Source organism: Anarrhichthys ocellatus, unplaced genomic scaffold, assembly GCF_004355925.1.
Source record: "Anarrhichthys ocellatus isolate YVR2014 unplaced genomic scaffold, GSC_Weel_1.0 scaffold24, whole genome shotgun sequence".
In the NCBI taxonomy this organism is placed as follows: domain Eukaryota; kingdom Metazoa; phylum Chordata; class Actinopteri; order Perciformes; family Anarhichadidae; genus Anarrhichthys; species Anarrhichthys ocellatus.
In genome coordinates, this window is record NW_022280054.1 from 5165906 (window position 1) to 5186881 (window position 20976).

Below are 20976 nucleotides of genomic sequence, written 5' to 3' on the forward strand. Positions count from 1 at the left end.
TGTGTGTGTGTGTGTGTGTGTGTGTGTGTGTGTGTGTGTGTGTGTGTTTGTGGATCACATGTGGAATGTAATTTACAAATGATCTTGCCCAAATTCAGTTGTTTCAAAGGCTCAACACTCGAAACTTCTGTAACTAATGCTGACGTGCAGCTGGACTCTAGACATGTAGAAATTGTTTAATTTCAGAATACACACTCTGTTTCTGGATGCATGTAAATTGAGTTAAGTACATTAACGTAAATAATATACAACATAACTTGCTTTAAAGTCTCCGTTTTACAGAATTTGAATCTTATTTGAATCTTCCATTTAAACTCTGGGCTAAATGACATTAGAATATGGTATTTGTGGTATTTGAAAAGGTCTGCGGAGCTCTTAAGTTGAGCTTGATTATACGTGGCAGCCTCAGAATTGTAAATCACTTGACGAAAAAACAAATCAAGTACTCCTTAAGCTTTCCTCCTCTTGAAATTTTTGCAACAAATCCAAGCACTTCATCACCCAAGTCCACTTTTACAAAACACAGAAAAGCCAAATCAACACTCTTCACTGCAAGTTTCATGCTGTAAAAGAGAAGTCTTCTACCAGGCTGCTACGAGCAAACAAAACCTGTCCAGTATGTGCATTCATTGCAATGCAAAACAGATTTCCAATGCTTCAGCATCACTTAAGGCCCTACTTTCAATTACAATGTCATGAGCACTTACAGCTGACAGGCCTTTAGAGAGGGAGAGTGGAACCTGTGGTGAAGTTCCAGATGGGCTTAAAAGACCATTAGGGACTTTAAATATAAAATGAAAACACACTCACACTGAAAAATCAACCTTTTAGATGACTATTTTCTAAAAATACAGCCAATAAATACAAATGTAAGCCACATCTGCCAGTGTAAATACAGGTTCTGGATATTGTCGGAATTAGTTGGGGAACGCTGGCTGATTTTCTTTGCAGGAAGTGAGGAGAGGAGAGGAGAGGAGAGGAGAGGAGGGAGCACAGTGAGGAAAGGACAGAATAGGATGAAAGAAGACCAAGAAGACAGAAGAAGAGAAAAGGCTGAAGGAAAGGAGAGGAGAGGAGATAAGGGGAGACTGGGAAGGGGATGACACGAGGCTGGCTCTTCTATTTTTCTCCTGGATCCCGCCCTCCTGGTCAGGGGTTGGACAGGGAAACCCAACTCCCGCGCACGGATTGGTCGGCTCTCCTCTGGACGGGCAAAACAGTCTCCCCTCGCAGACACAATAAAGTTTAGAGCTGGACGCTTGCAGGCAGTAGGCGCAAAAACAGACCGCTGTATCTCGTCGCTGCGCTGCGCTTCTCCACACGGAGCTATTAACGGGAAACAACGCAAGAAGGACTGCGGGATTTATCCAAATTTGGGATTTTTTTTTTAAACTGCAGATGCGCACGTTTTGTTTGACTGAAAACACTTTTGATTACGCACAGATCTCGCAGTGTTTCACTGCTGCTTTCGGGATATTTTGATCTACTGAATGGCTTGTAGTTGGATACGATAGCCTCCAAAAAACGCACGGACTACACGCGCTCCAGGTCCTGCTGGACTATAGCCTAAACACGCGCTGCGGTCTCCTGGGCGACCTAACTGAACGTTGGGTCAGAGGAGGTTATTAATAACGGTGCCAACATTCACAGGGGGCAGCCGCTCAGCGTTGCGGTGACCATGCCCGGGATTATGTTGTCGTTCAGCGGGGCAGCACTGCTCGTCCTGTCCGGGCTGGTCGGTCCGCTCTGCGTGGTCGAGGCTTTCGGCGACGAGGTGGAGGAAATGACCTGCGACCCGATCAGGATCAGCATGTGCCAAGGTCTTGGTTACAACGTTACCAAAATGCCCAATCTGGTCGGCAACGTGCTGCAGTCAGACGCCGAGCTGCAGCTGACCACGTTCACTCCGCTCATACAGTACGGCTGCTCCAGTCAACTCAAGGTACCGGGATGATGGGAAACGTGCATGCTGATGTTAGACTAGAATAGACGGCGCACACTGAGGCTGGTGCACACATTTAGGAACACTGATCCTGGACTTAAACAAAATAAGAAGGCATGGCTGTGTCGACATAGTCTGCTATATTTGTGTGTGTGTGGGGGGGGGGGGAGAGGACCAGAGTGTCCCAGAGCACATGACCGGGAGCTACCAGCAATAGTGAACTGTTCAGACTGATGGTGCCAGTGATAATGAGGAGCATAATATAGGTTGGATCCCAGTGAGTTAAAATAAGTGGAGGGGTCCCTTCCTTCCTTCCTTCCTTCCTTCCCTCCTGTTGTGCCAGGCTGTCATGCTAATTTCAATGAAAATGCCCCCTCTGTCTGTTGACATTCTGAGTTCATGCCCCACACAGCAACAGCTGAGTCTTCAGTGCTATAGGCCTATACTGTACTGTCTTGCTAACAATGGTGCCCTCAGTGTCCTAAGACAAATGCTGCTTGTTTGCCTGATGCACCATGCAAGAAAAAAAATTAGATTGGCTGTCACCCTCATCTTTAAGATTTGAGACTATTATTGGAAAGACTAGACACACAGCAGAGATCAAATTGTCGATGAATGGAGTCCACTTCTTATGAAATTGCGTGTGTTACATCTCTTTATTTGGAGATGCTTCACACATGTGCAGACACATGTGATCGTACCCAGACATCTGAAATACATAAACAAACATTTCCCCTGATGCTCCTTTGTGTCATTATTTTAAGGATGTGGCCACAGTCCTGTCTATTACTTCCTAAATTGTCAGTGATCTTTTATGCCTAAAAGGTGTTTGGGAATAGACGTAAAAGGATATTTTAACATTCTAAATTGATACAGTGCCTAAGAGACATGTGTGTGTGTGAGAGACAGCCAGACAGAGCAAGGAGCAACTGCAGCATAAACTGAATTGCCCTCCTTCAGCTGAGAATTGTAATATAAGATTAGCTGCCCCCCCCCCCCTCTCTCTCTCTCTCACACACTCACGCACTGAAGAGGGGGGAAAGGGAAACCGTATCCCCTAACATTTGCTCTAATGGAAGGCTTCCTGACAAGTAACCGGAGCAGCTTTTAGCAGTGAAGTGACAACACTCAGGTTACCAACGGTTGGGGGGAAACACCCAGAATGTGTTACATTATTGTCGCTGGTGTAATTCCCTGTGAGAAATATCTGCTGTGGTATTAATATCTGCTGCTTTTATGAACTCTTTGTCAATTTGAAACGCGTACAATCGCACAGACAAAACCTCGGCTCCCTCTCACACCTCAGGCAACTTTGTTAATCTGTTTACTCGAACAGCAAATTACTCAGGACAACTCCAATATGCAGGGTTCAGTTTGGGAAGAAAGAATCTCTATTTGCGTTGAGAAACTTTATACTGCTTTCAGATCGGCCCGTCTGCTCTATTTGCAGAGATAAAGCTGCTGCAACCCAGATACTGATCAGAGAACAGTGTAACAAATCAAGTTTGAAGGAAGTTCCCGCTGCCTCATATAACTGATTTTGACCTCACATACTTCCCCCGCAGTCAGTTATACAGCAAGGAGGTATGTAGCATGGCTTAGTCTTATCAAAAGCAAGTCTGTTTGTTTTTGCAAATTTGTAAGAATTATTAGCCTGCAGGTATCAGAAAGGTAGCTCACTGATTCAATATCTTTAATTAGTACATCTCCTTAGCAAATAAATAGTTGTATAAGGTTTCTGTGCGTATTTATTTCCCAACCTTGACACCATTCTTGGATTCATGTTTCATGTTGGGCTCTGTTCAAGGGCTGATTTCAAGCTGCGATTTCTCCATCACTGGATCGAGACCACGAGCCCGAAACATTTTGTTCCCATTATAGCCGGTTAAAAATGTTGGTATTTCTGAAATGAGAAATGGTAGCAAACCCTCCCACTCTAACAAGTATCTAAGTCAGCCCGTCCAAGATCCTGGAGCGTATGTGTGTTTCCTTTACCTGGAGGTAGCCGAGTAAGATGTGCTTTCTGCTTCGGTGTATTTTCATATCATGAGCCTGCCACAATTTTTACACTCCGGCTTCAAATCAAATCTACTGTAAAGGCATGAAATCACCTCAAATTGCAACCCTTGTAACCCCAGACTACTTACTCCTTCACATCACTACCACCTCAAGGAGTCATATGTGACTTAAGACTGCTCACTATCTTTATAACTCTGACTTAGATATCTATTTCAAAACCATTGCCATGGGACAGAGACAACTGAGCCTTGGATTAAGGGGGATTATGGAGCATTACATGGCACATGCCCTTAGTGTTGTCAAGTCCGAAGATTGTTTTTTAAAGATGTAGAGTTGTGTGTTCCACCTTGGAGCAGGTTGGAGTTGGCCGTGGTGTCTTGACTCAAGTTGAGGAGTTTCTTATTAGAAGTAAAAATAGAGACCCACCACGAGAAGAGATGATGCAATGGATTGAAAGCAGAGGCAGAGAGAACGCAACAGTGGTGAGTGGTATATGCAAGTAGATGGAGGATCCACATGTGGGAGGAGAAGGTGTAGCCATCTACCAGCTGTAATCCTGTTGTAATATATAGAAAGAGTGGCCCGCAGGGTACTGGCAGCACTGTTTCCACTTCTTTAACAATTACTCCCCAACTTACATCATTTACCTTCGGCATGACAGTTTGCTTTAACGTCACTGGAACAAAGCTATGCGCTGAATTATGACATAATATTGGATACACGTTGCACCCACTTAGAATTGGTTTTGGTATACAGTTGTTTTTCACTCCTCAATATGTTTGTTTCTCTTTTTTTGCTCCTAAAAAAGCTCTTATTTGAATATATGCACACAACATAATGACATTTTTCTGCAGTCGCTATTTACTGTATGCTATGAAATGTCACTGAAGAACACACATGTGGCAGATTTTAGTAACAAATGTAAACAAGAGCAAAATATTTCAACTTGTGATTTTTTTTAATCTCTATTTTTCCCCAGTTCTTCCTGTGCTCAGTCTATGTGCCAATGTGCACCGACAAGGTTCCCATCCCCATTGGTCCGTGTGGTAGCATGTGTCTGTCTGTCAAGAGGAAATGCCTCCCGGTGCTCCATGAGTTTGGCTTCATTTGGCCTGAGGTGAGTCACATCATCACAAGAACACCCTGCATGTAAAGATATCAGGATGTGGTTGAGTGATATGGAAAATGGGATGTACAAAACCAAAGGCTATCTTCAAGGACAATTTTTTTTAATGTAAATGAGCACAAAAAATATCACAGCCGTAATAAGTAACCTAAATGCCATTTCCCATCGTGCTCCAGGTGCTCAACTGCAGCCTCTTCCCACCTCAAAACGACCACAACCACATGTGCATGGAAGGCCCGGGGGACGAGGACCCGCCCTACCAGCCCGTCCGCCATCCCCCCCACCTGGAGGACTGTCAGGCACTGGGATCTGCACCTGACCAGTATACCTGGTTAAAACAGACTGAAAGCTGTACTCTACAGTGTGGCTATGACAGCGGGCTCTACCGACGGGGGGCCAAAGTCTTCACAGACGCGTGGATGGCGGTGTGGGCCGTGCTGTGCTTCCTGTCGACCACTCTGACGGTTCTGACCTTTCTGTTGGATTCACAGCGCTTCTCGTATCCTGAAAGGCCCATCATCTTCCTATCTATGTGCTGTAATCTGTACAGCGTGGCCTTCCTGGTAAGTGAAGGGATTATATTTCCCCATTGAGTTCATTTGTTTGGTGAGAAGGAATGAAAAAAGAATCTGTCAAAAAACAGTGACATGAAAACAATACATCAAATGTAATTTAGAGTATAGTACTAAATATAGGATATACTATTGTGTGAATATGTAAGGAGAATGACTTTGTCTTTTTTCTTTCCGCTGTCACTTTCCATCCTGCAGGTGCGATTGACTTTGGGGAGGGAGCGTGTTTCCTGTGACCTGGATGCCACCGCAGTACCAATCCTAGTACAAGAAGGGTTAAAGAGCACCGGCTGTGCTATAGTCTTCCTCCTGCTCTACTTCTTTGGCATGGCTTCCTCCCTCTGGTTAGTACAACGCACACACACACACACACACTGTCCCATTGTCATAGGACAGTGTGTGTTGTGAATGGACTTTGGTGGAATAATTTGAACACGAGACTTGCATCCTGTTTTCTTTAAAGGCCAACTATCCTGTCTCATAACCTCTGTACTAGATGGATTCCTGGAGGCAGCCTTGGTAAAATAAAAGTCACTTTCTGAGTGTGTGCTGCAATACAGTTGCTGTCACAGCTCTTTGTCTTCCTTTTCCCTTTGTCCTGGTTTTCCTGTTTGTCTTCACTCTTTCCTTTTGGAAGAGCAGCAGACTGCAAGAACCAAAGACTACACTGTCTCCTAAAACATGATCACAACCCTCTGTTATGTCATGATGATCTAATTCAATCAAGGGATTTTTTTATTTTTTTTGGAAATATTGGCAGACAGAATACAGTAAACATGTACTTTGATTAATATTTCCATTGTTTTTCAGCTTTTTGTTAACGTATACAAACAAACAACAAACCTGTCTCACCCACTGGTACACCCACCTAGAAGAACAGAAAAGTAAATAAATAAAAAGGTCACCTCATTTCGCCGTGCGAGACATCATTATATATATATATGTACATAAACACACACACACACACACCGTACATCTGTATGTAGACACACCTGCATCACTCTACAAAGTAAATATACAATCATCACTTCATACAAGCACAATATGCCCAAAAATCAAATGACAACAGCATTGGCCAGTAGGTAGCAATCAAGGGATTTTTGTGGAAAAGTCATAAAGTGGGTTAATTGTTTGAGCAACTCAGTAAACAGTAGCCTGTACAAGCTGATAACTGTACATATGAGCAGTGTTTTTGGCTCTTCTGTCACTCTTCCTTCTCTCTCTCTCTTTCAGGTGGGTGATCCTGACCCTCACTTGGTTCTTGGCTGCTGGACTGAAGTGGGGCCATGAGGCTATAGAAATGCACAGCTCCTACTTCCACATAGCAGCCTGGGCCATCCCGGCCGTTAAAACCATCGTCATCCTCATAATGCGACTGGTGGACGCAGACGACCTAACTGGACTCTGCTATGTTGGCAATCAGCAGCAGGAGGCACTCACAGGCTTTGTGGTGGCACCACTGGCCACATACCTTCTAATAGGTAATTACAACGTCATCAATCAGTTTTTTGTGCAGGATTTGACCTTTTACGAGTAAAAAAAAAAGATTGAATCCTCTTTTAATGCGTAATGCAACTGGCATTGTGCTTTCTCTTTCTGGTGGTCCTTATATGACTGTTGTTTCCCTCTCTGAACTTCAGGCACTCTGTTCATCTGTGCTGGCCTAGTGGCTCTCTTCAAGATCCGCTCCAATCTGCAGAAGGACGGTGCCAAAACAGACAAGCTGGAGCGTTTAATGGTGAAGATCGGAGTGTTTTCGGTCCTCTACACTGTCCCAGCGTCCACCGTCATTGGCTGTTACCTCTACCAGCTCTCTCACTGGGGGGAGTTCAGGGCCAGCACCCGGGACTCATACGTGGCATCAGAGATGCTTCGGATCTTCATGTCACTGCTCGTAGGCATCACATCAGGTATGTGGATCTGGTCTGCAAAAACCCTCCACACCTGGCAGCGCTGCTCTGCCCGCCTGCTCAGGGATAGCAGGGCGAGCCGGGGGGGCAAGAGGGCACCGGGCGAGGGCTGGATCAAACCGGGGAAAGGCAACGAGACGGTAGTGTGAGGAAGGAGAGAGAGAGAGAGAGTGAGACAACGGACAGGAATGGACTTCTACCTGCTTCACTGTCACTTACAGAAACTCACTCTGCCAAACTAAAGATGGAGAGGACAGACACGTGGTGAGAGGGAGTAGCAGGAGACTCTCAAGGAAGCCACTGGATGGAACGGCATCATAAAAGCTCGCCGAGAGTCTGCAAGCATGCCTCACCCCCCTCCAACTGCCTCCAACAGGGGGGGGGGGGGTTATGGAGGAGAGAAGTGGAGGATTGGGTCGTACTTGAGTAGCAACAGCAGCCTCTCTACCTCTGTTAGACTTCCTTTGCCCAGAGAGATGGAGAAAGCGAATAATGGAGGAGAAAGAGAGATCGAACGGGCAGAACAGAAGCATCAATATATGCAGACCAGACACACCAATAAGCTGTGTAGCACCATGTCTACCTCTCTGCCTCTCATTTCTCCAGAGCGCTCAGCAGAAGAGACTGAACCTGCTGGATACAGTAACCCTCATGCCGTTGTGACTTTTTTAGGGTCTTTTGATATTTAGAATTTTACACTGGAGGGTCCTGGTGCAGACATTATACAAGTGTAGTTTGCCGTTTCCCAAAAGCATCTGACAACTTGAGGTCCTGTGGGGTTTTCACGTCCACATGGGAGAATTCAAATGAAATGCCAGACCAAAAGTCATTGAAATCGGATGAAAACATATTAAATATGGCCTTAAATCTGTCATGTGTTTACATTTGAACAACATTATACATTTTAGAAAGTTTTTACTTTTTTGTACAATATATAAAAGAGCAGCTGATTTTATTGCTCAGAATTTTTTGGGAAACCAGCTCTAAGCTGTAATAATGCACTATGGTTGTATACAATATGTGAAGTGTCTGTACTTGTCACGAGTGGATTACCAAGGAGGGCAGTGATGAGAGCCTTTAAGAGCTGCAGGAAAATAACTAATGCGGTTAAATTCACAATATCTTTTCTAACAAACGTTGCGAAGGCAAGCGCAGGCAAAGAAAATAAGGCGAGATTATTTCTTTTAGCGTGTGTTGTACATTTAGGTAAAGTAGCTGTAAAGTCATACCGCAATGAATCCTGGGAGAACCCCAGCTGTGCCTTTTATTGACCCATAAATGTAGAAGCGGTAAGGCGTCTGGGAAATGTAGGCCTGTGTGTTTTACCTCAGCAGTCTATGAAAAGCTCAGCTAACTTCCAATGGTGTGTGCAGTCTTTGTGGGAACCCTGCACTGCACATGCTCTTGAGTTACCATGAAATCCAGGAAATTAAATGAATTCCCTCTGCCCTCCTTTCCAAACATCGGACCAGAGGCACGTTAAAGAATTAGGAGGTTATGAGACAATCACTTGCCAAGAGACACATTATGAAATAACAAAGAGCCTTTCACAGGCACAGCAGGTAGTTCCCACGAATCTCATCCACCGGCAGTTATGATCACTTTGATAACCACCAATAACTACCCCATATCTGCAAAAATGTGTCTCCTTGCCGTCTGTTTGCACTCATCGCTCAGTTTCTTTTTAAAATCCTTTCAGTTCAATAAGGAAATCACAGAAGCACGAGGAAGTTGTCCCTATTAATTAGTGTCTGTCTGTTCGATGCTCTCATTGGTCCGCTGCATGCCTGTTTCTCTTTAACCTCGTCTACTCCATCATGGCTCGTTTCCCAGACAATCAAGTCGTCTTGGCAAAAGATTACATTTCACAATTTCATCTCTCAACATTTTAAATCCTGCAGTCCCCCTCTGTAACTGCTTATAGACTGTACTATAAGCTTTAATTACAATACCTTATTCCTGGTCTTACTGCTGCACTTACCAAATTCTGCAACTGCTCCTGTGCACCGTATATATTTGCCTGACAATCTATCTAGCAAAGCTCTAGCGTTTCAGTGAGTCTTTGAATGTATACTATGCGGGTGTGTGTGTCACGTTACACCTTCTACTTTAAGTAGGCTGTTTAAAATGTATAAGGGCTTGAATGACTTGGAGCTTTGCCCCCCCCCCCCCGCGTGTCATTTGAAACCAGATCGTGCCTCACGGCGCCCGTCACAGGTATTTTTAACATAATGTTTAGAACGGGACAGAAAATAACTGAAGTATGGGCTGCCTTTTTCCCAAAAACTAAATGTAACAGCACCCTTATTACATTCAAAGATACTTTTGGTGGTTTTGGTGAAAACCTAGAACCAGTGTTTCTCAAACAAGCATCCATGGCACACTTATTAAATTCCCAAAGTCAAACAAACATTACATTGAATTAACCTCTGACCACCTCCCCTCCGAACTAATGCAGTTTCCCTCTGAAAGCGTCTAAATGTTTTGGCCGTCTCCTCCGGTATGCTCACGCAGAGCTTCAGGTGACATTACCAAGCAATCGCTGAACATTTGTGCCTTGCAACAGAGCGTGTGCTGCACGGCCTACTGAAGATTGAGAACCACTGGTAACACAGGATTGTAAATGCTTTTTGCCCAGATATGCATCAATGTCGGGGTCAGTTCACCGGCCCTGATCGTAGCCTTTAAGGTCGAGACTGTTCCTCTGTGTAGAAAACTCTCAATTGTCTTGATGATGTCATCAATGTATTATAAAGAATTTGCTAATTTATCATTGTAAAAAAAAAAAGTGACAAAAAAATGTAAAAATTGTTTGTTATTTAAAAAAATGCTTTTGTATCAGAAGATGATGAATAAAAACTTTTTGGTTTCCAATACGTGGAATGCAATTTTTTTAGTGCGCGCTTCAAATAGGCACAATAGAAATAACCAATGATTGTTTTTATTATTAGTAATTAATCTGCAGATTTGTGTCAAAATGCCTGTTCTGCTTTTCTGACAGGGTGATATCTTTGACCAACAATTCAAAACCAAAAGATATTCTGTTAACGTCACATTTGACGAAGTAAAGTAAGAAAAGTGTGTCTTGTATAGACATCTCCATGCCTTCTAAAAGTGTGAACAAATTATTAACTTATATTTTGGGTCCTGTTGCATCTGAAACTCCTTTCCTCTCAGTTGTGTTCCCTTAATGTTTTGAGCAATGCTGCCACCTTTTGTCTGATAAGATAAATGAAGTGTTGGTGCTTCATCAGGAGGTGACTGAACTCCACACGTCTATACGGCAGCAACTATGTTTTGATTTCTCTTGTATTTCTTTTCAGCAGATACTTTGGGTTAGGATAAGAAATGCTCCATAATCGGTAAATTTGTAATGAATCTGCAGTGGAAACACAGTGATTACACTGTGTAAACATCACTGTACCATCAATCACATCTCATCAGATATGAACTTACAACCTCTGCAACACACACACACACACACACACACGCTCACTTACAGTACACACAGAAACACACACACACCTCTCACTTCAAAAATTTTTGTAATTTGTTTTTTTACAATTACACATAATGAATGCAAGACTGTAATTTACCAGCGCATGGGGTAAAATTGCATCTGGAGACACTAATGAATTCTGGGCATGCATGTGTGCAAGAGAGAGAGAGAGAGTCCAAATATCTAAGTCTGCAGCTCAGATTGCCTTCCTGTAATTTACTGTGAGTGAATTGAGTGTTTGTTTAAAGACACACTCAAAAGCATGAGGTAAAGGGAAAGTGACAGCATCTACTGCTCTATTGTTTCCAGATGTGGCTCTACTAACACGCGAGCACACACACAAACAAGCGTGCACACATGCAGTGCAGCATGTTCACAAACTGACACATTCACACAAATACAGAGAGAGGAGGAGCTAAAGGAATTCAGCGCAGTGAAATTCATACCCTAAATGGTGGTTTCTGCATACCAGAGTGTGTGTGCGTAGCCGTGTGTGTCAAAGTACGTAACTGAATGCCACAGGTCATGTAATCTCCAGGCTTCTCACTCTAGGTAGCAGTTTTGCACGTTTCTGTGGTTATTCCAGGATGCAGTAACTTGTGACACTTACAAGTCTTTAACAGCTAACAGCTCCCCCTAAATGCTGATTAAAGATACCAGTGAAATACAGTTCTCACTTTAATTCTTACCCACAAATATCAGATTTTACAGTAAAACCTCTGGATTTCCACTCTTGCAGTCACACAACCAGTTCATACTCAGACGCACGTACACACACACACACACACACACACACACACACACTCAGTAATACACACTTTGTTCCACTCTGGTAACGAACAGCACGTTAGTATTCTTTTTGTAAGAATCTGAAATGTGAAAGGACCCTATTAAAATTCCTTGGACTAATATTCCTGGGAATGTATTTTCAGAGTTGGGTTCCCTTGTGTGTGATTGTGCGTATATTTCAGTGTGTGTGTGTGTGTGTGTATGTGTGTGTGTGTGTGTGTGTGTGTGTGTGTGTGTGTGTGTGTGTGTGTGTGTGTGTGTGTGTGTGAGAAAGAGATCAGAATACAAAACTAAGAGAGAAAGAGTGGGAGACCTGCTGAAATACGGACAACGAGACAGAGAAAACCCAGACAAAGAAAAGAAGTGAAAGAAAAAGAAAATATCGATACAAAAATAGAGAAAAGCGACAAAGTGAGAAGGATTGTGTGTGAGGGAAAGGGAAAGCTGTCATACTCCATCAGCAGAATGCTGCAGCTGTTCCCTCTCAGCAATTCTGAAATCGTTTTCCCATTCTGCTCAGCGTCTACTCTGTATGAATAGTTCTGAGTTACTGCCACCACTAGGGATTCTGGGTGACGTAGTCTTCTTGGCCCGAGAGCCAATTTGGTCCAAGAAGGATTTGTAAATCCCAGTTCTTCGGCCAAACAAGCTAAGGAGTTGAGACTGAAAGCCAAAATCCCAGCCAAGAGAGAGATTACTCACATGAAGCTGAAACAGAGAGCTCTTTGTACATGGCAGGGGGTGTAAAGGACTGGATTTATTTCATGGCAGGCACATGTACTGCATATTCAAGGTACATATTATTGTAATGTAAAATATGTGATCTTTACTGCCTCTACTGCACATTTAGTATTATGTTTTGATAAGGTGGAACAATATTGGAACATGACTTAGGCCAGTCAGGTATTCTCTGGCTTTGCATAGAAGGGTCTATCTGTATTGAAGGTTTGTTGGACTGTGGGAAAGTGACAAAATGTGCATGGTGCTTCAAAGTAAGTATTCTCCATATATATTCCACACAAAGTCAACATATCTCATAAACTTTCAATCCCAACAACATTGGACTGAACCTCGTAAAACCTGCACTTAACACATGACAAATTGATGTTAATGTGTGAACTGTGCTACTGTTATCACAGTTACACCACAATGCAACAGTGTCCTTTTGTCACCACTAGATGTCACTCAGACCACACCGTCACATTCCCAAATATAATATAATCTGATAAATACTAATTTAGCACAGACATCTCTCACATATATCCAACACTTCTTTTGGAAGCCTATTGTACTGCGATCTCTACTCGTTGGACAGAAGAGAAAATCAATCCGCTTTTTTCATAATGAATCTGTGATAACAACAATCTCAACAATTGAGATGACCAGAAAACCATGTATACAGAATTATGTTTACAACAACAAAGTCACGATATAAAGTCATTAGTAAAATAAATAACATTCCTGAGTGAAGTTTATAAAGAATGACATCCGACATTGGCTTTTTACTCGCAAATATTCTGTTGCACATGGAGGAACAAGCGTAGTTTCCGTCAACTCGTGTCTCCTTCACTTCACCTGGTTCACTTCACCACAGCGGCATATCTGCTTGCGACTCATGTGTGTGTGTGTGTGCGTGTGTGTGTGTGTGTAGTTGCAGGAGCTCAGCCCGACAGAGAATGCAGAGCAAACGCGCACTGCAACGTGATGATAAATGACATTAAAACATTAAAAAGTAGTACTTATCACCTGTCGCTGCTTCTTACTGATCATATTAAATGTTATAATTGAAAAACAGGTGTTTTTAATTACTGTAGCTGATTAGACCTCCAGTCAGGTGTAAGATGGAGGGAGCCATGCTGGTTATTATGTACAGTAACGTCGCCATAACATAGGTACTAGTAAGATGATACAAGTTGTCCAAATAGGTGCAACAGAACCAGCAGAAAGGTGAGGGAAATGTCAATCATGCAGTTTGTACACACCCACATTGTCCTAAAAAGAGGTCTAATTAGGTAACATGGTGGGGGTGAACGATGGGTGTGCAGGGCCTTTACGCTTTTTACATACAAAATATATGATCACTAATAAGAAATAATATACATTCATCTATGTCATAAGGTACATAAAGTGCATTCAGGGGTGCAATTTACAGGCTGTACTGTTGGAGGAGAAGCAAACGTGTTACAATGGATAAATGTGGTACCATGTGGGAGGAAGGCTGAGTTATTCCATGTTATTTCAGCACGACATTTGTCAACTTTAGAAATGTCAACCAGTCAATACAGCCGCTTCATCTATCCCTGCCTTACTCTCACAGACATACAGAGATAATGAGAGAGGAGGTTGCGGGGGGGGGGGGGGAGTGAAAGTGGTTATGGAGAAAAGTGAGAGAAGAAGATGGAGGAAAGAGTCTAACAAGCGAAACATGAATGATTCCATTGTTTTCCTCAATCAGAAAGCCGGTTTGACGAGCCAAATGACTGGAAATGACTCATACAAACACTAATCTATCTCCAAGAGCCCGTCTGGATTTGTTTCCTGTTAGTTTTTTCCTCTGCGTCTGCTTAGAGGGTGCAGAAATAGAATGAATAGAAAGACCTGCCATGTTTTCTTGATGTTCTGCTGGTTTGTGGTTTGAACAAGTCAGATGGTCTTATCACTGCTTCCATCTGCCCACCATCAACCTAACCCTATAAGTCAAGTGTTGTCATTGTTACTATAGATACTTGACAGCTTTAATACCTTTCTTAAATGTTGGGCTGTTTTCAATATTGAGTCTTAAGATAGCAGCACTAAAGGTAGCTGCTAACATGCTGCCATTTAGCCTAAATAATGTTGAGTATAATAATGTTGACTGTACACACACACACATATAAATACACACAGTAACACACCAAAAGTCATCAGATAAGAAAGAGAAATGTAGGGCAAATAAAAGGAAAGAGACAGAGAGCAGGGGAGGAAGAGAGGCCGAGCTGGAGGGTCAATGATAGTATCTCTTTTTCTCTCATGTTTTATCAGCCACATGACAAATAAACAAATGACCTGTTTCCAAGAGTTTGTGCTCTATAACCAGAATTACTAGAGTCATCACAAGTTATTCACAACTTGCAAAAAACTAACTTCATCTAATTTGTTGTATTCCCAATTCAACCAATAAGCTACATGAGCAGTGGAATGAGGAACATAGCGACAATACAAAACACTTTCTGCAGTGATATATTGTAATGAAACCGTCAGCGGTGGTCCGGTATTGGTTTTACTGCAGCGTCATCTATTTGCAGCCTAAGCATTGATGAAAGGTTTACATCCAATTAGTACTATGTGTACTTTTTCTAAAACCCAACAATTTATCAAGCAGATTTGTAAAGGGATTGATAAAGAATTGAAAAACTAAATCCTCTCGATGCCCATCCATAATTACTTACCCCATGTGACATAGTCAACCTCAACACATGACGACCAAGTGATAGGTTTAGGATTGGGGACATTTGACGGACTTATTTTTAACCTGTGGCACATATCCAAGAGGATAAGTATGTCACAAAAACTGCCTCGGGAAAAGCAGAGAAAGTATTTGTGGCAGCTACAAAACTAGATTAAATGAAGAAAAAATGATTAAATAAATAAATAAAGCGTAGCAACTTCTATACAACCACACACACATGCACATTATTATAACTGCGGGCATTTGAGAGTGTGTGTACATGCGTTTTGTTTTGTAAGTATTCATGCACTTTGGCCCGGAGGTAGCATAAAGCAGTTACACTATAATGTGGTTACAGTACATCACACATAATGAGAAATTGTTTGCTCACAGGTTATTTCTAAACAATCATGTTTATGTTTACAACTATCATGCACAGCTTTTCTGCAAATATCACAGCCGCCAAAATTCCAGAAATATGCTACATTAAGCCAGAAACCAGGTGGGCCACTGTGGCTAATCTCTTCTTTTACTGTCAGTGGCGATAATGCTGTGGGAACTCAGCAGGAAATGAAAGGAGAATGGATTTGTTTTGAGCATAACACAAAGGAAGGTGACCACCGTGTTTGTATTTAGTTGCAGACCTACAGCTGTAGAAGATGAGGAGTTCAGAGGGGTTGTGCACAAACTGGACCCTAATTATGTTACCCCCTAAAGGCATGTGCACAGTATCTGTAGGATAAAGTAGAGAAAACAATCAATGTGCTAACTGGCAAATCAATCATTCCCTCCTTTTCAAGCTCTAATGAAGCGCATCAAATACTACAGCACTGTAAATATGGATGCATACCTGCTGTTTTCATGTTGACTATAAATTAAACAGTTTTGTTTTGGGATTGGGAGAATGACCAAAGAACCATACTGCCAAATATGAGCATCTCTCATGGAGCGCTGGGCCATCAGGGGAAAAGCCACATGCACAGTGACAGATGCTGCTGCAAATATGAATCTCAGATATATTATACAATCATTTATATTTGGTTAGGCAGATAGTGTACTGCAGAGACCTGTCCTATCCAATGCAGCTTATACCAGCTAGATGTGCAGGACGGGGTGGACACCTGCTGGAACAATTTGTTTCCTTCCACACGCTGTGGCATGTGTTCAAGCCAAGAAAGCCACTGGCTTAGCCCTGGTCTGACAACAAACTCTATCCCCCGATGACTGCAGAGGAATATCACAACACAGGTGAGAGCTTCAGTGCGCTGTCATCCTTCACTGATGCCACCATGGAGCTGTCAGAGGAGGAGAGGGTTTCAGGCTCCAATGCAATAGCACTTTCAAAAATGATTGAATACTCTGTCCTAGAGAGAAATCCCTGCTGTGACCACTTATTGTAGTCCACCTAGGAGAGAACCTGAGTCCAGTGCTGGACCCAAGATTTTAGACCATGACATTTTTCAGCTAACACACATCTGCTGAGCCAACTAGACATTATAGTGCACTATAACATCAGCACCATGAAATCATATATAAAGACCAAGTCCAACTTCCTTTGACCAGAGTGGTAACTTCCAAGTTCATGTCCTCAATATTGTTTCAGGATGTTTTAATGGCACATTATGCATGTTGAGTTTTTGGGCCTAAATTCAGCTTTTATTACATTTACATTTGGCTGCTCTAGGCCCAAAACACATTGAAATAGGCCTGAAGGATTTTCACATTTTTCCACCAGAATCATAATCATGGCATTGTTGGGAGGGCTATGAAACAGCATTTAGACAGTTACGAAGAGTAGATAAACACTTTCAATAATATCATAAATGTGGAGAAAGAAAGTTTTTAGATACCGTTTTTGTTTTGGCGAATCAAAACTTTCCTTGGGAGGGTCAGGTTGCACTGGGGGACTTCAGACTCTTGTATTTCTAAAACCCTGCCAGTCACTCACTTTGACTAGCTAGCCCATGAAATGGATGACTGACAAACCCTCACAGACACAAAATGGCAATTGATGCAATTGTAACATTTGGCTTCGGTTTTTCTGAGAAGAAATGCTCACTAACTAACTAACGCAGTGAAGCCAGAAGTCATGTACTGTATGCTAGTCTGCTCTGCCTCCCAGCTCTCCTCTCAGTCAGGTAGAGCGGCCCTGGCCCACTGATGAGGTGATAACACCTAAATAAAATGCCCTTGAAGCCAACAGCGCTCTGGTTCTGTATCTAATAAAACCTCACACTAACACTTCTGTGGTTACTTTTATTGCTTAAGGGAAAGTACATAATAATTAGTTAAAGCATACATTTACATTAAACATACTATATGAATTTTGAATTATACAATATGAGGTGTGATAATGAGGCCTAACTGGCTGTGTGCCGTCTACAGGCTCGGATTTAACGTAGTCTGTGACTGTAAGGAAATGTTTTATTTATATATTATTGTTGGACATCTGTTATAGTTGCACTACATCTGATAACCCAGGTTTACTTCACCTCTACAGAATCAGTGTCTTACAGAAATGCACGATTAAATCTTCTCAGACATTAAAATGCTCATTACATCTAAGATTGAGGCTTGGTCCTGGTGGGCAGCCTCCCTGCTGTCTGAACTGAACTGACTCACCACCAAAGGGTGATCAGTACGCAGCGCTGTACTTTTGTTTTTCTCCCAATGATCCACGCTAATGTCCACAACGCATGCCTTCAGGTCTCGTTTAACAACTACAGAGTTGATCACCAGCCAAAGGAGTTCTGGCACTAATTGCACTAATAAACTATGTGTTCCTGAAAGTCCAGGAGTAGCAGATTGAGACTGGCTGCTGTATACTGGTAATTAATATCCCACTTCACCTCTGGCTCTTTTTTTGCTTCCAGCGAAATGATACACCAAATTCCCTGAGCCAGTTCATGTTGTTAAGTTCAACATTACGTTAAGCTTCATCTATTCTGCTCTGCCCTGTTCCCTTAGTCATCATCCTTCACCGCGCAAACGTTGAGCAAATATTATCTTTTCTCGAAACTTGGGAATTTAGGGAGTCTTTGCGGTATTCTGCCAAGCAAGCAGGTAGTGTGAACATCAGTTCATCACTGCTATGTTCTCCACACGGGGTATTGCAATGATTGAAAGCACATTGCAGAGTCTGGGAGAAATTATTGGAACAGAAGCTAAAGTACATCGACACGCAGTTGAATGTAAAAGCACACACATCGAGCACTAATGCAAGTGTTTCTCTCGAGGAATACATACATAATGCTTCTCACACACTGAGGTGGGTGATCAGTCTTATTTTACAGCAATGTCTGCGGAGCGGTCTGCAGGAATCAATGGTCTGTTTAAATGTCAAACAATGCTTCAATGTTCGTAGAACTGAAATGTCAAGAAAATCCACATTCACTCTCGCTTCCCGGGTCGGTCCACAGAGACACAAACACAACGACATACACGACCACTTTTCTCTTTCTTTTCACTTCACGTCTGTCTTTTACATTTGTCTTGTCCCCTACATCATAGTGAGGACAAAAGATGGCGATGTCAGATAATCAGTAGTCCCTTCAGTCCATGACAAAATGCATCAATTAGAGCAGCTAACAATTATTCTCATTATCAATTATTCTGATGACTATTTTCTAAATGTATCGTTTTGTCTGTAAACCGTAGAAAATAGAAAAAAATGCCGTCATAATTCGAAAGATGAACACTCCAAAACACAAAGATATTCAGATTACGATGATATAAAACAGAGAAAAGCAACAAATCCTCACATTTCAGAAGCTGAAACATTCTTCGGCATGTTTGCTTGAAAAGTAACTATTACAGTCCATTGACTAATCTGTAAATTGTTCTGTTCTGTTAATAAAAAGGTTTGGCCACATTTTCTTTACATTTGCTGATGTTATTCATAAGAGGATGAGTATTTGTTTTTTGGTTTTAGTGCAATCGAATGAGCACACTTGCGCTATGGGCTTTGCTTTAGTGTCAACGTCAAGTCCAATTGCTAAGTTCGGACACATGATCATTTAGAATCTAAGATTGAAATGGAATTTGCTGAGTGCATTCAGGTTCCCAAGCCATTTAATTGTAATGGTAGAAAGGTCACCCTCACGACTAACTTCATGTTTCCAGACATACTGGCAACGGTTAAAAAATGTCCTGTTGGCAGCATGATGTTCGACAGTACAAGTCTTGTATTGTTGGTTGTAACGCAGCCAAGGGGTTTCCCTTTCCTTGTCTCCTTGTCTTCCACTTCTCCGTATACTCTTCCCTCCTCAGCTTCAGTTTCCTCTTTAACTCTGCAGCTTCCCCCCCATCTCTTTCAACAGACCACTCTCCTCTCCTTCACCTTCCATTTTGTTTCGCATTTGTAATCCCCACATGTACTCATCTTCTCTCCTTTCACCTCAGCCTCATTCCTGGTCATCCTCTCCATCCCTCTACTCCCATTGAGTGCCGCTTAAGGCCATAATCAGTCTTGCAGTGCTCACCACTGATTGGGTCCACAGGGAAATGGCACCAAAGACACAGGTGGAGCGACAGGGCTGTGACTGAGAAATAGATTTTGTCTGTGTGTGTGTGTGAGTGAGTGAGTGAGAGAGAGAGAGAGCATGACAAGAGCTAGAAGAGCATCTGAACACAGGAAAAGATCTCTGGCCCTCATTTAATTCAAACTTTTCTCTTCTTGTTATGCTCCATGTTTCTGTCAAACAGACAGGCTCTCTCTCTCTCTCTCTCTCTCTCTCTCTCTCTCTCTCTCTCTCTCTCCAATAACCATGCAGGAGTTGCATGCATTATGCATGAATGTGGAAAACACAGATAGGTTAAGCGTGTGCTGGGCAGTGCAGTGTGACCCATTGGTTGTAGACTCCCAGTCTAAATCCCCTTTCAGACAGGAACGTGGCTTAGATTGATTTCCTGAGATGTGAGATGTATGAGATGTGTGTGCTCATTTAAGTCCAGCAAGGCCAAGAAGATCAAAGTAGAACAAACAAACTTCTATACCACCAAAGTTTAAACTGATTTAAAACTTTAAAACTCAAATGGTATGACTGCATCAGGCCCTTATTTCCAGACAGAAAGTTTAACTCATTTTCTAGAACCGCTTTGCAGCCTATATGCAGAGAGCTATTAATTATAATAATATTTGTTTCTCAGGACAGCCTCAATAAGATTAAGCAGAAAAGAGGACAAACCAATTGCACAACAACGAATTAAAAAAAAAAGACTATTAGAACCGCAGCAGGTGTAACATAAACCAAATTACCTCCTACACAATCATCCGTGTAACAGAGCAACACAGGTGTAAAAGCAATATAAGTCACAGCGGCTGCAGCCCACAAACAGTAATGAGGCTGCACAGTTGCAGGAGCACCTGTGGTGCACAGACACATGAAGCTTGGTTGTTGACGCTCTCTTTTGAAGAGTTTGTTCATTTGTACTCAACTGTTTGAAGTACACAATCTGCCTCTCAAAGTATTGGGTCATTTTACCAATCCTCTTGTCCCGTTGTGCCCCTAAGTCAAATTCCAAATTGCGAGCATATTTAATTAGCGTTCAGCAGTCACAGCTGCAGCAGGGTAGCCTACCCGAGAAGTAGCTGAAAGAGCGCGAGTAAGTGACCGTAGCTAGAAAGCGGAACCATGAGCATAGCCACACCCAGCATGCACCTGGTCGTTTGTTTGCGCCCATGCTTGCGCAC

The 20976-nt window shown here is 42.5% G+C and overlaps 1 protein-coding gene across 1 annotated transcript; it reads left to right on the plus strand.

Annotated features, from left to right (window-relative positions):
- Nucleotides 1-1280: 1280 nt before the first annotated feature.
- On the plus strand, nt 1281-10522 carry fzd4 (frizzled class receptor 4). The gene is made up of 6 exons (XM_031861206.1): nt 1281-1942; nt 4941-5078; nt 5264-5650; nt 5858-6003; nt 6893-7140; nt 7300-10522. The coding sequence occupies exons 1-6, from the start codon at nt 1679-1681 to the stop codon at nt 7716-7718; spliced, it is 1602 nt and encodes a 533-aa protein (XP_031717066.1). The 5' UTR covers nt 1281-1678; the 3' UTR covers nt 7719-10522.
- The last annotated feature ends 10454 nt before the right edge of the window (nt 10523-20976 follow it).